The 13,416-nt window shown below is 44.1% G+C and overlaps 1 protein-coding gene across 7 annotated transcripts in view; it reads left to right on the forward strand.

The window, feature by feature from the left end:
* HECA (hdc homolog, cell cycle regulator) overlaps window positions 1-13,416 on the forward strand; it is a 175,117-nt gene that overhangs the window by 24,939 nt on the left and 136,762 nt on the right. For 6 of the 7 annotated variants that reach the window (XR_013377845.1, XM_077895084.1, XM_077895093.1 and 3 more), the window contains exons 2-3: window positions 6,245-7,285; window positions 13,034-13,188. Coding sequence is in view for 6 of the 7 variants with exons in the window: in XM_077895084.1 (XP_077751210.1) it covers window positions 6,245-7,285; window positions 13,034-13,188 (1,196 nt within the window). In the remaining variant the exon portion in view is untranslated. Of the gene's footprint in view, window positions 1-2,802; window positions 2,891-6,244; window positions 7,286-13,033; window positions 13,189-13,416 lie in introns of those variants that run through there. The other variant, XM_077895105.1, reaches the window with a different exon arrangement.

Here is a 13,416-nt window from a genome sequence, read left to right on the forward strand (position 1 = left end):
ATGGCTGCAGATTTATGTGTTCTGAGGATGCATTCCCCTGCCCTGCCCCCAGACTTTGGGATAATCAGTTTTGAATTATGTGAGTTCTTCAGGGACACATCCCATGAGTCTGATGCAGCCATGCTTTAGGTTTTTGTTGTTGTTGTTTGTGTTGTATATTTGCAGCCCTGCTTTATGAAACCTTGTTGCCCAGACTGGAAAATATTTCTTAGGTTGAAAAATATACATATAGCAAGGTACTTATTTGTCTTGACACAGAGTAGAATATCTTTAAGGGGTTAGAAGGAGAAAATTTTGCATCTATTCCCTTAAAACTTGTCAGTAAATAGTCAATTATTTTATGCATGCCACCCTCTGAAAGGAGGATGGTCACTTCCTGCTTGTAGATTTGCATTAAATGCTTTTAAAGTTCTTTAGTTTTTACATCAAGTAATATAAAGTGATAGGGCTTTTAATAATAATTGCTTATATTTAAATGGTGGTTATTATGTGCCAGGCACAGTGTGAACTGCTTTAATAACTCCTTTAATCCTCATGGCAACCCTTTGAGATGATAGGTTCTGTTATTTCTTCTCCCAGTCTACACGTTAAGACAGAAGCACAGGGAGGTTAAGTGACTTGCTAAAGATCCAAAAACTATTAAGTTGCAGAGCCAGAGTCAAATCCAGGCAGGCTGGCTCCAGTCTCTATATGCTCATTGACCAATCTCTGTGGCCTTTCAGGAATCTGGAGTTGAGGATTCTCTAGTCAGCAACTTTGTACCCTGAAGAGAATTTGCTCTAAAAACAAGGGGCTATGTTCCCACGTAAGAGAATTACTGTATGGAAAAGATAATTGTAATAAAATAGCGGCTCAGAAACCGCACGGTTTGCGTTTGGTAACTGCATACAGAAGGAGGATAGAATAGATTTTGGTAAGTTTGGGGGTGATGAGGGCCAGGCTGTGCTCTGAAATTGGTGGGAGTCCTGGGGCTGAGTATGGAAGACCTGTTGAGAACAGTGTTCCTCAGGGATTCACCTTTCCTCCCTTCTCTATCCTTCAGCACTTCAGTCCCTGTATTTTCCTTCAATAAGACATTCACTCAACACTTGATAGGATTTTTACAGTAGTGGGCTTACAAGGCTGAATATGACCAAGTGCCTACCTTAGATTTCACCTAGGAAACCTTCTGTGACTTCAGAAGACACTCCTCACCCCACCACCCTGCTGAACTCTCCACCTGCTTGTGATGCAACTATTTTAAGAGGGGTGAAAACATTTAATTTTACAGTTAAGCTGACAGTGGCAATGTCTGCCTGGTTTATAGGGCTCCTGTTGGTGTGAATGGGTGTGTCAAAGGGTTTGGGTTTTGTTGGGCAGCCAGTGTAAATGACTACTGTCAGATCCCTCCTTTTTAATAGGTGTGGGAGGCAGGATTCAGGATGAGAAGGCTGGGAGGAGTGACTGCCTAAGTGATGTCAGCGTACCTATCTTATTGTCCAGACTTGAAACTACATGAGATTTTTGCCTGGAATGAGGTGATCCCTAATTATTTATACTTGGGCAGGGAGAAATAGAAGCTGAGTACTGAATATCTGACAGTGAAGCTGTACAAACACAGTGGAGAGTTTCTATACATTTGTAAAGCAGTGCTGACTGCATAAAGGAACATTTTCTCATACTGCTTGTTAGTTCAACCATCACAGCTTTGACGAATGTCCTAAGGGGTGTACATGACACAAACCCTCACTGGATGTGGGATTCCTTTCTCATCTCTCTCCCAGAGGTTTTGTTGTATTGATCAGTCTATATTATATTTATACCTTTACTTTTGTGGGACTGCAGTTGTTAAGAGCTAGGAATTTTGTAAGTTTAGAGACCACTTTCAGGAAGTAATCAAATGTATTTCTGTAATACTGCTTGTTTGTGGGGCACCTGGGTGGCTCAGTCCCGTTAAGTGTCTGCCTTCAGCTCAGGTCATGATCCTGGAGTCCCAGGATTGAGCCCCACATTGGTCTCCCTGCTCAGTGGGGAGTCTGCCTCTCCCTCTCCCTCTGCCCCTCTCCTCCCTATTCATGCCCCCACACCTCTCTCAAATAAATCTTAAAAAAAAAAAATAAAATAAAAAGACTGCTCATTTGTTATAGGTGTGATCTGAAGGGATCTTGTGCTGCTTTTTAGAGTTTCAAAATCTTTCCTGTATGTTTTAGTCAACTATAAGACTTAGGAAATTGAAGAAGAGGCATAGCCTGTTACTTACTGAACCCCTTTTGTATGTCTAAAACATTAGATAGAAAAAGTAGGAAATCTGTTGGAGCAGTTTGCATTTAGTTGTGGAGCCAGATACATGGATATCAAGCTACAGAAGACATAGCTTTGGAGAGTTGTGAGGAAACTTGATAGAGCGCTTCCACATATACATTTGAGGTGAATGAAGGCAAGCATTTTTGTCCTCACTCTACAGATGAGGAAGCAGGAAACTGCTCCATGTCAAACAACTAGTCACCCAAACCCCTCTTGCACTATTCCAGCTGCCTTTCCAGTGTGGACAGTGGGAGGGAGAGGCCAAGTTTGGACTAAGCCACAAAGGTGATCATGTCTGAGTTCAGAGGCCAGCCCATTGTGGCCTCATCAGAAGGCTGCATGAAATATAAAAGCATGTCAGCAGCCCTTGTGTGGTACCCAAGGCTCCCCCTGTTTCGCCCCATTCCTTGGAGCCTCACCGTTGGGCTGGAGGTATGTAACAGGGTCAGGTATCTGTTACACATAGTATTTGGTCTTAAGACCTTGTCTTTGTTTTTGAGGCCTAGCCACAAAGACCACATCAGAGTGGCTGAGATGTCAACAAGCAGGCTGGCAGGTTGGAGTGGGAGCTCTTCATTGCAGAGCTGTGGAGGGGGGTGGAGTGCAGGTGAGGACGGCTGTGGTGAGGATGGGCAATGCTAGAGAGACAGGGACCTGGAGCAGTGCTGCCTCCTCTTTGATTCCCACAAATATTTCTGTTAGAGCCCCTAGCACCATTTGCTGATTCTTCAGCTCCAAAGACCTGGTGCACAGGAAGTGCTCAGTATTGGTTAAATGATACATTTGCAGCTTTTTTTTTTTTTTTTTTTTTTAAAGATTTTATTTATTTATTCATGATAGTCACAGAGAGAGAGAGGGGGGCAGAGACACAGGCAGAGAGAGAAGCAGGCTCCATGCACTGGGAGCCCGACGTGGGATTCGATCCCGGGTCTCCAGGATCGCGCCCTGGGCCAAAGGCAGGCGCCAAACCGCTGCGCCACCCAGGGATCCCTGAGAAAGATATAAAAAGGACTTTTCCCCTCTTAGTCTACCTTCTTTAATATGAAAAGACATTAAAAAAAATCAGGCTGATCTCAGCATTTAAAATTTTAGATATTGGATGTTGTAAATGCAAAGATATAGTTAGGCCATTCTTCAATTTGATTTCATTATTCCTGGGTTAATAGTACTTTGGTTACTGTCATTACATTTCAGAGACACTTCTCCAAGGCTGTTTCTCTGAAGAATTGAAGATAAAAGCAACTGAACTTTGTTTAATTGACTAATTAACATTTTAAAGGACACAAAAGGTCACAGCCCAGGTGACTACGGTTAATTTACTCAGTTTACAGACCATTTTTCTACTTTTTTTCTGCATGGTTCAGTACATGTAGGTCTCTCTCTCTGTCTAGGATTTTAGCTTGCTCTCTTCTTCTGCTGTGTTTGTCATGTTTGGTTTCATGTGCCAGTGTCGTTTTAATGCAGCTTTATTCAGCATGAGATGTGTGTCAGGCCTAAGCTCAGTGGTGCAGGGACACAAAGATGAATCCTATTTGGAGTCACCACCCTGGTAGGACCACAGTGGAGACTCAAGTAAGGTTCACACCAGATCCAGCTGGGGAAGGGGTGGTTCTGGTGAAATCAGTGTCTAGAGTTGGGCCTGGAAGGATGGGAGGAAGGGGAGAAGGCTTACTGTGTGCTAGGCCCTGCTCTGAGGCGCCACCTGGGTATTGGTAGGTTTTATCCTTACAACAACCATATAAAGTACATTCATTTGTTATCTACATTCTGTACAGGAAATTAAGATTAAAGGAAGTAGCTTGTCCAAGAGCACACAGCTCAACAATGGTACTGCCAGGATTCTAGCACAGGCAGTCTGGTTGGGAGTCCATGTTGTGAGTCACTGCACTAGATGAGCGGGATTTGGACAAATGAAGACTCCCAGGCAATAGATGGAGGAGCCACAATGATCAAAGGAATGGAGGCAGACAAGTTGGTTAGGGCCTTTTGATGCCCTGGAGTCCCACACTGAAGGGGATGATTGTAACACAAGAGCAAGTGTCATAGGCTTTAGAGGCTTTAGGGGATCCCATCACCTGTGCGAGTGGAATGTTGTATTTGTAATTCAGTGGGCAGTGGTGAAGTTGTGAAGGTCCCTGAGGACTGGAATTGTAGGGCCCCTTGCCTCCTCCTCTTCAAGCTGTCCTGAATTTCTGGCATTCATTTCTGGAGTGGGTGAACATGTGTAGGGCTCAGCCCTTGCTGGCCTCTTCCCCTTGTTTTTCCTTCCCTTCCTTGTACTTCTGGGAAGCATTTTCTGGAAGATCATCCAAACTGCTGCTACTTTTTTATCTTACTGTACGCTCTTCACCATCCATGTCTGATCTGTCCTTTGTCACTCCACAGGAACTGTTCTTACTAAGGTGTCACTGACTGGCTTACTGCTTCTTCTGGTGAGGACCTTTTGGTTTTTAACTTCCCCAGTAGTTTCCAACCAGGGGCAGTTTTGCTGCTTCTTCCCTTGGGATATCTGGCAATATCTGGAGATATTTTTGGATGTCACAGTTGTTCTGAGTCAGTCCTCTGTTTTTATAACTTTGCAACTGTCTTGATATAATTCTCTCCTGCCTTGTGGTGAATCCTTAGTTCATTACTGACCAGCCTCTGTGGAGGACTCCTCTAGCCTTTTTATTGTTGCTTCTCCGGATTCTTTTCCTCTCCCATTCTTCTTGGGCTAGCTCCTCAGTCCAGGGACTTAACTTCCCTGGGTGTGTGGCCACACATCTGTATTTCGTCTCCAGCTCTTTTGACTCTTTTGTCTTGTCTTTCTCTACCTCAGTGGTACACAGGCACTTTCAATTCAGCAGGTCCAAAATAAGGCCAGCCCAAAGTTGTCATGGTGCAAACCATGTTTGCTGTCCTTCAGCATTTGCTCACCCCCAACATTGAATGCCATTTTACTCTGCTGCTACTGTAGCTCAGGCACGCATCTCTCATCAGCCTCATGTCCCATACTGCCAACCAGGGGGAGCTTTCTAAGAACTCTGAGCGTTCTCAGCTACAACAGATAAAGTCTAAACTGAGCTTGGCATGTGGAACCTTCCAGATCAAGCCCAGTGGTTCCCAACTAGGAGTACTAACTGCTGTCCAAAAGAACCTTTTGAAAATGTTATGGATGTTGGAGTAACTGGAATCTAGTGGAATTCCAATCTCAGAAATGGGTTCTGCTTTGTACCACCAAGTTTTCTCTCCTTTTGGGGAAACTGATTGGCTTTTTAGATGTCCAGAGCGGCATGTGGCTAAATAGGGTAGAAATATCTTCTTCCTTTCTGTCCTGATGGCTTTAGGAGAATTCTGTTTTTTTCCTTCCATGTCCTAGCAGTGTAATTATTTTGTGTAGACCAACAATTAATTGGACCAAACATTCCTGCCATCAGGTATCAGACCATTCTAGAAGAGAAGAGGGGACGAGGTAATTCTGTTTTCTAGCTTCTCTGTGGTATTGAGGATAACCTAAAGCTTGTGATAAAGGGCTTTGAGGGTCCTTTTGGAGCTGGTTGATTAAGTGGCTTCATCATAGTATTTCCTAGTTCACTGAAGTGATTCCTTTTTAAAAGAACCTTGGAACTGCCTGTCATTACGCCCACATCTTTGGGAAAAACTTCATACTACACTATACTGTTGGAAGTACTGACATACGGCTAATTGTACTATGAAGGATTTGGACTTTTTGAAGCTTACTGGTATGTTTTTCAGGCGATAACAAATATTTGAAAATCAAATCCCTTGGCACAACCTAATACCAGGAGAAAGTAGTAAATGTTTTTTAATCCCATCTGGTGTTATTCCAGTGGTGGAAATGTTAACACCAGAACAGCGTGCATGGGCTAGCGTGAGGATGGTGGCTTTGGTCTCTGACTCGGTGCCAGCTGGAACCCTGGCCCCCTGCGTGCTGAACCTCTCTCTCTGTGTCTCTTCCCAGAAGCCCCTTGTGCCACACCCCTGATCTGCAGCTTCGGGAGGCCTGTGGACCTAGACAAGGATGACTACCAGAAAGTGGTGTGTAACAACGAGCACTGCCCCTACAGCACCTGGATGCACCTGCAGTGTTTCTACGAGTGGGAGAGCAGCATCCTGGTCCAGTTTAACTGCATCGGCCGCGCCCGCAGCTGGAACGAGAAGCAGTGCCGCCAAAACATGTGGACAAAGAAGGGCTACGACCTGGCCTTCCGCTTCTGCTCTTGCCGTTGTGGACAGGGCCACTTAAAAAAGGACACAGACTGGTACCAGGTGAAGCGGATGCAGGATGAGAAAAAGAAGAAGGCTGGGTCAGAGAAGAACACGGGGAGGCCCTCCGGCGAAGCAGGGGAGGAGGCCAAGAAGTGCAGGCCGCCGAACAAGCCCCAGAAAGGCCTGAGCCACGACCTCCCCCGGCGGCACTCCATGGACCGGCAGAACTCGCAGGAGAAGGCGGTGGGCACAGCGGCCTACGGGGCGCGCTCGCCCTGCGGCTCCCCGGGCCAGTCGCCGCCCACCGGCTACTCCATCCTCTCCCCCGCCCACTTCAGCGGCCCCCGCTCCTCCAGGTACCTCGGGGAATTCCTCAAGAATGCCATCCATTTGGAGCCTCACAAGAAGGCCATGGCGGGGGGCCACGTGTTCCGAAACACCCACTTTGACTACAGTCCGGCTGGGATATCCGTGCACAGGGGGGGCCACTTCGACGCACCGGTGCAGTTCCTGCGGCGCCTGGACCTGTCCGAGCTGCTCACTCACATCCCCAGGCATAAGTTGAACACTTTCCACGTGCGGATGGAAGACGATGCCCAAATGGGCCAGGGCGAGGATCTGCGGAAGTTCATTCTTGCAGCCCTCAGCGCCAGCCACAGGAACGTGGTAAACTGTGCCCTGTGCCACCGGGCGCTCCCGGTGTTCGAACAGTTCCCTTTGGTGGACGGAACTCTGTTCTTGAGCCCATCGAGACACGATGAGATCGAATATGATGTTCCGTGTCATCTTCAAGGTACAGGTGTTCATTCACCTTGCCTGCTTTGTTAAAAAATGGAAAAGCAAGATGGAATTTACTCTGTTCTGCCTTAGTTTTTACTGATGGTACTTTTTAGTTCTAGTCAGATGCCAGGCAATGTTTGAATATTTCAGCTTTGCCCATTGAGGTGGTGGAGGTAGTTGGCGTTGGCTCTTTTTTTCTCTATTCTGCTGTCACTGTACGAAATACAGTTTTTCTGGTGGGTAATTTTATGTTTTTTTTCTGCTGTAATTTGAAGGGGGGATGCCTCGTGTATAGCTTTCTATAATTGGGAGGGAATTTAGACTAGGAATTGCATAATTACGTCATGGTGTAAAATAGTTGCCTTTTAAACCTGTAGTAATGTGCCCTGTATGCTGTGTATCATCTTTTGATCATTGTAAACATAACAGAGTAAGGAAAAAGGAATATCAGAGAGGACTAAAGTGGTTTTTTTTTTTTTTTAATTTTTATTTATGATAGTCACACACAGAGAGATGAGAGAGAGGCAGAGACACAGGAGGAGGGAGAAGCAGGCTCCATGCACCGGGAGCAATCGCGCCCTGGGCCAAAGGCAGGCGCTAAACCGCTGCGCCACCCAGGGATCCCAGCTAAAGTGTTTTTAGATTAGTTGGATTAATCTTGAAGTTTATGGAAGATCAGGCTTTCTTGATAGTGGCAAAAGGAAAGTGGGTGGTTAGTGAAAGCTGAGACATCACCCTGGTGGCCAAGGCAGGGGTGGGGAACTTCATGCTGTGGCTGACATTTAAGAATGTAGGGATAACTTCAGCCACAACTTGAATGATGGGGATTGGTTAGTATAAATGAGAAATCTGTCAATTCATGTAAAATTATTGTATTTACATAAAGGTGAGATACATGATGTATATAACCTGTCCGTAACTTTAAAAATATGCTTAAAAAACCTGTGCTAGAAACAGTATATCCATACCTATCTTCTTCTCACCAGCTCCTGCTGTCTCAGTTCCCAGGGATGAGCACTTTTCAATTATAATCGATTCTCAGGTTCTTACCATCATAATTTGAAAACCGCTATCTTTATATCCAATTTTTAAAAAGATTTTATTTATTTATTCATGAAAGACAGAGAGAGAGAGAGAGAGAGAGAGAGAGAGAGAGGGGCAGACACAGGTGGGGGGTGGGGTGGGGAGAGGCAGAAACATAGGCAGAGGGAGAAACCGGCTCCATGCCGGAAGCCTGACGCGGAACTCGATCCCGGGTCCCCAGGATCACACCCTGGACTGAAGGCGGCACTAAACCGCTGAGCCACCCGGGCTGCCCTTCATATCCAATTTTTGATATTGTCTGTTGACTGACTCTTAAGGTGGATGACTGTGCTTTCTTAAATCTCCTTTCTCTCAGGATAACATATCACCATTCTTGGTGAAATGCTTAATGTTTTTGCTGTTAGGATTATGTAAATATTTAGTGCTGAGCAAGATGTATAGGTGTATTTCTTATATAGAATACAGTATATTTTAGGACATCTTTTGTTTTGTTATTACAGCTAATATTTGTTTCACAATTTCATTTGCTTAGTCTTTTTGGAAACATTGTCTGGTTGTTCCCACTCTCCAGCAGCTCCCACAGAGCTTTCAGAGGCATTTGCACATACCTATCATCCATTTAATGAATTACTTTTTGTAGAAATTCCCTTCAATGAGCCTTTCCTCTTCCTGTTCCCATCTGTCGGGCTGCACTCATTACCTGCTATACTACATGGCTGCCCTTCTACTTGCTTTTCTGTTTTTTATCTTCTGTTTCCTAGATCTCATGTTTTCTTTTTTCTTGGTTTATTTCCTCAGTTTGTTAAGAAACATCCCCAGGAGCTTTCTGAGAAAGGAACCATGGGAATAGGTATTTTCAGACTTTGAAAATCTGATAATATCTTGATTCTGTCTTCACACTTGATTGCTGTTTGGCTGGGTATAGTTTTCCAAGTTATAAATATTCTCCCCGTAGGATTTGAAGTCATTGATTTCTTTACTGTCTCTGGTCTTCCAGTGTCACTGTTGGGAAGTCAGATTTTATTCCTGTCTTTTTGTTCTCCCCTCCCATCCCCTGAAGGTTTTAAGATTCTTTTTTTTTTTTTTAAGATTTTATTTATTTATCATAAATAAATGTCTGTCATGAGAGACAGAGAGAGAGAGGCAAAGACATAGGCAGAGGGAGAAGCAGGCTCCATGCAAGGAGCCCGATGTGGGATTCGATCCCGGGACTCTAGGATCATGCCCTGGGCTGAAGGGAGGTGCTTAAGCACTGAGCCACCCAGGCGTCCCAGGATTTTCTCTTTATACGGAGTGTTCTGAAGTTTCACTGTGACATAGATCTTCCCCTCTACCCCCATTCATTGTGCAGCACCCTTCTTGGATTTTTGGCTGTATAAATGTATGGCCTAGTTTGGGGACATTTTCCTCTGATTTATTTCTCTGATGATTTCCTCTTTCATTTTTAAAAACAACCGTGAAACTATTGGTTAGATATTAGACCTCTTTTTAAAAAAATATTTTATTTATTTATTCATGAGAGACACAGAGAAAGTGGCAGAGACATAGGCAGAGGGAGAGAGAGGAGCAGACTCCCTGCAGGAGGCCCGATGCAGGACTCGATCCCAGGACCCCAGGATCACGACCTGAGCCAAAGGCAGATGCTCAACCACTGAGCCACCCAGGCACCCAATATTGGACCTCTTAAACTGATTGAGATGGAGAGAGCTCTTATATATCCTCTTGTTTATCTCTATCCTTATCCTGCCTTCTGGAAGATTTCTTTGATTTCATATCCGAGTATTTTTACTGAGCTTCAGATTTTCTGTTCTGTAAATATATAAATGATAATTTAGAATTTCCAAGAGCTCTTTTTAATAGCATCTTGTTCTTGTTACATGGATACAATTTCTTGTCTTAACTTTCTCAGTAGGGAAGAGGAAGTGAAGTTACAGGGAGTGGCCTCATTCCTTTCTAGAGTTTCACCTAATCCTTTATATCTTTTAGCCTTGGTTAAAGGCAAACAGCTACAAAACTCAGTGTTTTAAAAGAGTGATGATTTATGATTTTTCATGGTTTTATGAGTTGGTTAGGATGGCCTCTTACATGCATGTCTGATGGTTGGCAGACTGGTTGGCCTGGCAGAGAGCCTCAGCTGGAATGAATGGCTCATGACTGTTCTGTGTGATCTTTTATCTTCCAATAGGCTAGACTGTTTTTTTTCCTGCATTCAGGGTGGTGAGTATGGGGGCTGCATTCTCTCTCGAGAGGTGTAAGCTTGGAACTGAGTATCATCACTTCCATCACATTGTGTTTTTCAAAATAAGGCTAGCCCAGATTTACGGGATGATCAAATAGATTCTACTTCTTGATGGAAAAAGTTGCATAGAATGTATGGTTACTTGTCTACCACACTGTTTCCCTTTTGGCACCTTGTCTCACTCTCCACTCTGTTTGCTGTCCAGTTTCAGAGCTAAGCAATTTAAAATTCCTTCATCTGATGTCTGACCTCCTATTTTGATTCAGGTTTGCAGATATCTCCTAGTTTCCTGGAAGATGGAGTTTGTGTTTTATTTCTTGTTCTTGATCTTGGTTGGGGATAATTTTAGAGGGAAGTAGGTGGAAACTACATTCACTTCATTTTAAGGCTGGAAATATTTTCTGTGAAGATGAGAGTACAGGGGTTCAGTTCAGCATACAAGAGAGGAGTGTTGTTCTTTTTCTATTTGTGATGGACAGATTCTTTTCACTTAACCCATTCATCAGTGAATCAAATTTAATGAATTTCATACATGTGTTGAGTACTCTGTCATTGCCTTTCATCAGTTTATAATCTTAGGATATAAGAGTCTTATAGAAAAGTGTAACTAACTTCGCCAGGCCTAAGGCTCTAGTACCCCCTGTGGAATTAATAAAACTTGGATAATGATGTACTTTAAGCATCCTATAATTTCACTTTGGCCTGGGTAGTTAAAGGAGGCGGTGTGAAGGCAGATATCAGAAGGGGGGCTAGATTTTGATAAGCAGAGGGTCTGGCCACATCAGGCCTTAGTTGATAAGGACAGGAAGCAATGCGAGCAAAGGAATGGTAGTTAAAAAAAAGTCGAGACTAAGAGAACTGGAGAGAACAGACTGGTGAGAGTAGAGGTTCTCCAGTGGAAAACAAGTAGGATACATAGGGAGAACAGATTGTGGATGTCCTTTCAAGCCATAATAAGAGTTTTGCTATGTTCTTTAAGAACTGAAGAAGTTCATTTTTTCTCTTCAAAGCAGATGATCTCTTGGGGGAAAAGTTGTTTGAAAGGGGTGAAACCTATCTCCAGAGAGGTGGAACTTAAATCTTCAACCTAGATGGCAGGAGATGAGAGACTGCTGGGTGCTAAGAGTGGGAACTGAAAGGAATAGCTACAAAATATTATTTTAAATAAAAAATTATGGTATTGGGGACAACTTGCCTGTAGAGGATGAAGATGCATCCTGGTTGGCTCCCTTTGGCTCTAGAGCAGATAAATGATGCTGCAATGGACAGGAGCCTCTGCTCCTGGGAAGGGGGACCTGTCTTAGGGGAAGGAAGATGGGGGCATTGGTATGTGTTGGATTTGAAGGGGTGTTAGACTTTGGGCAAGGGAACAGTATGTGACAAAGCCCAGGACTACATCTGAAGGGTACCTGTCGTGGAATTGATGGAGAAAGATGAAAATGAGATAGGCCTGGGAAGTGTCTGTATGGATGTGTGAAAACATGGTTCCTACCCTCAAGGAGGAAGAGGGAGCTTTGTAAGCAAATGCAACAAAAAGCTATGCTGTAAGTACCGTATACCTTTCCAGTGGGTAAGGAGCAGGCTGGTCCTAACCATTGAAAGGTGAAGACCCATGATCTGGCTGCTGGCAAGGAGCAGCACATCCTGAAGGGCTACGTGTTCTCCTGAGCATAGTTTTCAGCATGGTGGAGCTACCTGGTCTCTACGTAGAGAGTAGCAGTGTTGCTGTTATACACTGTTGAGGTGGATCCTGGACATGACCAGCCTTTCCTAATGATTTGAATCTTAACCCTTCCATGTAAACAAGGGTGACATCTTTTCCGTCACAAGCATTAGATGTTAAACAAATGATGGAGGAATGGGGTTGTATCTCTTAAGAGCCCAGTAAATACTAAGACATTGAACTTTTAAATAACTACTTAAAAATAGCATATGATTCTGGTTCCTAAATTAAATATGGTGATGGCTGAGAAATTTTGGAGACAGGGACACTCAACACAGTAATTGTGGCTATGGTATAATTCTGGGCCACCAATACCAAGACAGACGTTTGAATTTTTTATGACGGGACTTGTCAGTGGATGAAAGCTCGTGACTGCAGACCAGCATTGTTGGATGGTCTCTGTGCCACACATGGACTTCTGTGCAGAGAGTCCTTCATGATTGCTAGCTGGTTTTTAGCACTTAGGGCTTGGTCATTTGAATTTGGATGTCCATATTATAAACCTGGCAGTATGCCTTTTAGAAAAGTGAATTGAAGCAGTATTTAATATGATAGAAATTTTAAGTATATGTCCCATTGACAGTAGTTAGTAATTCATTATTATTCTAAAAGGACAGCATGGAGATATGTGATAAATATGACCTATTTTGCTTCTTATTTTATCTGGATCATAACATGTCTGCTTATAATCAGTAGATAAGCCACTTGTTAGCCCCATGACAGCCACTCTTCAGCATTGTGTCTTTTGTGCACAGGGAGACTCATGCACCTATATGCGGTGTGTGTAGACTGCCTGGAAGGGGTTCACAAGATCATCTGCATCAAGTGTAAGTCGCGATGGGATGGCAGCTGGCACCAGCTGGGCACCATGTACACCTACGACATCCTAGCCGCCTCTCCGTGCTGTCAGGTTGGTATGGACCCCACATGGCGAGCAGCGGATGATCTCAGGCTTCTGTCTCCTGGTGAATGTAGTTAAATAGGGAGAGGGTGAGGAAGGTAGTGAGCAGTCCTAAATCTCACACAAAGTCCAGGACTGACGGCTGACCTAGCACAGTGTGATGAAGCAATTGCTGGAATACTGTGCAGCCATTAAGAGGAGACATTGTAGAATCATGTACAATTAATGGGAAATATT

Source organism: Canis aureus, chromosome 1 (assembly GCF_053574225.1).
Source record: "Canis aureus isolate CA01 chromosome 1, VMU_Caureus_v.1.0, whole genome shotgun sequence".
Taxonomy (NCBI): domain Eukaryota; kingdom Metazoa; phylum Chordata; class Mammalia; order Carnivora; family Canidae; genus Canis; species Canis aureus.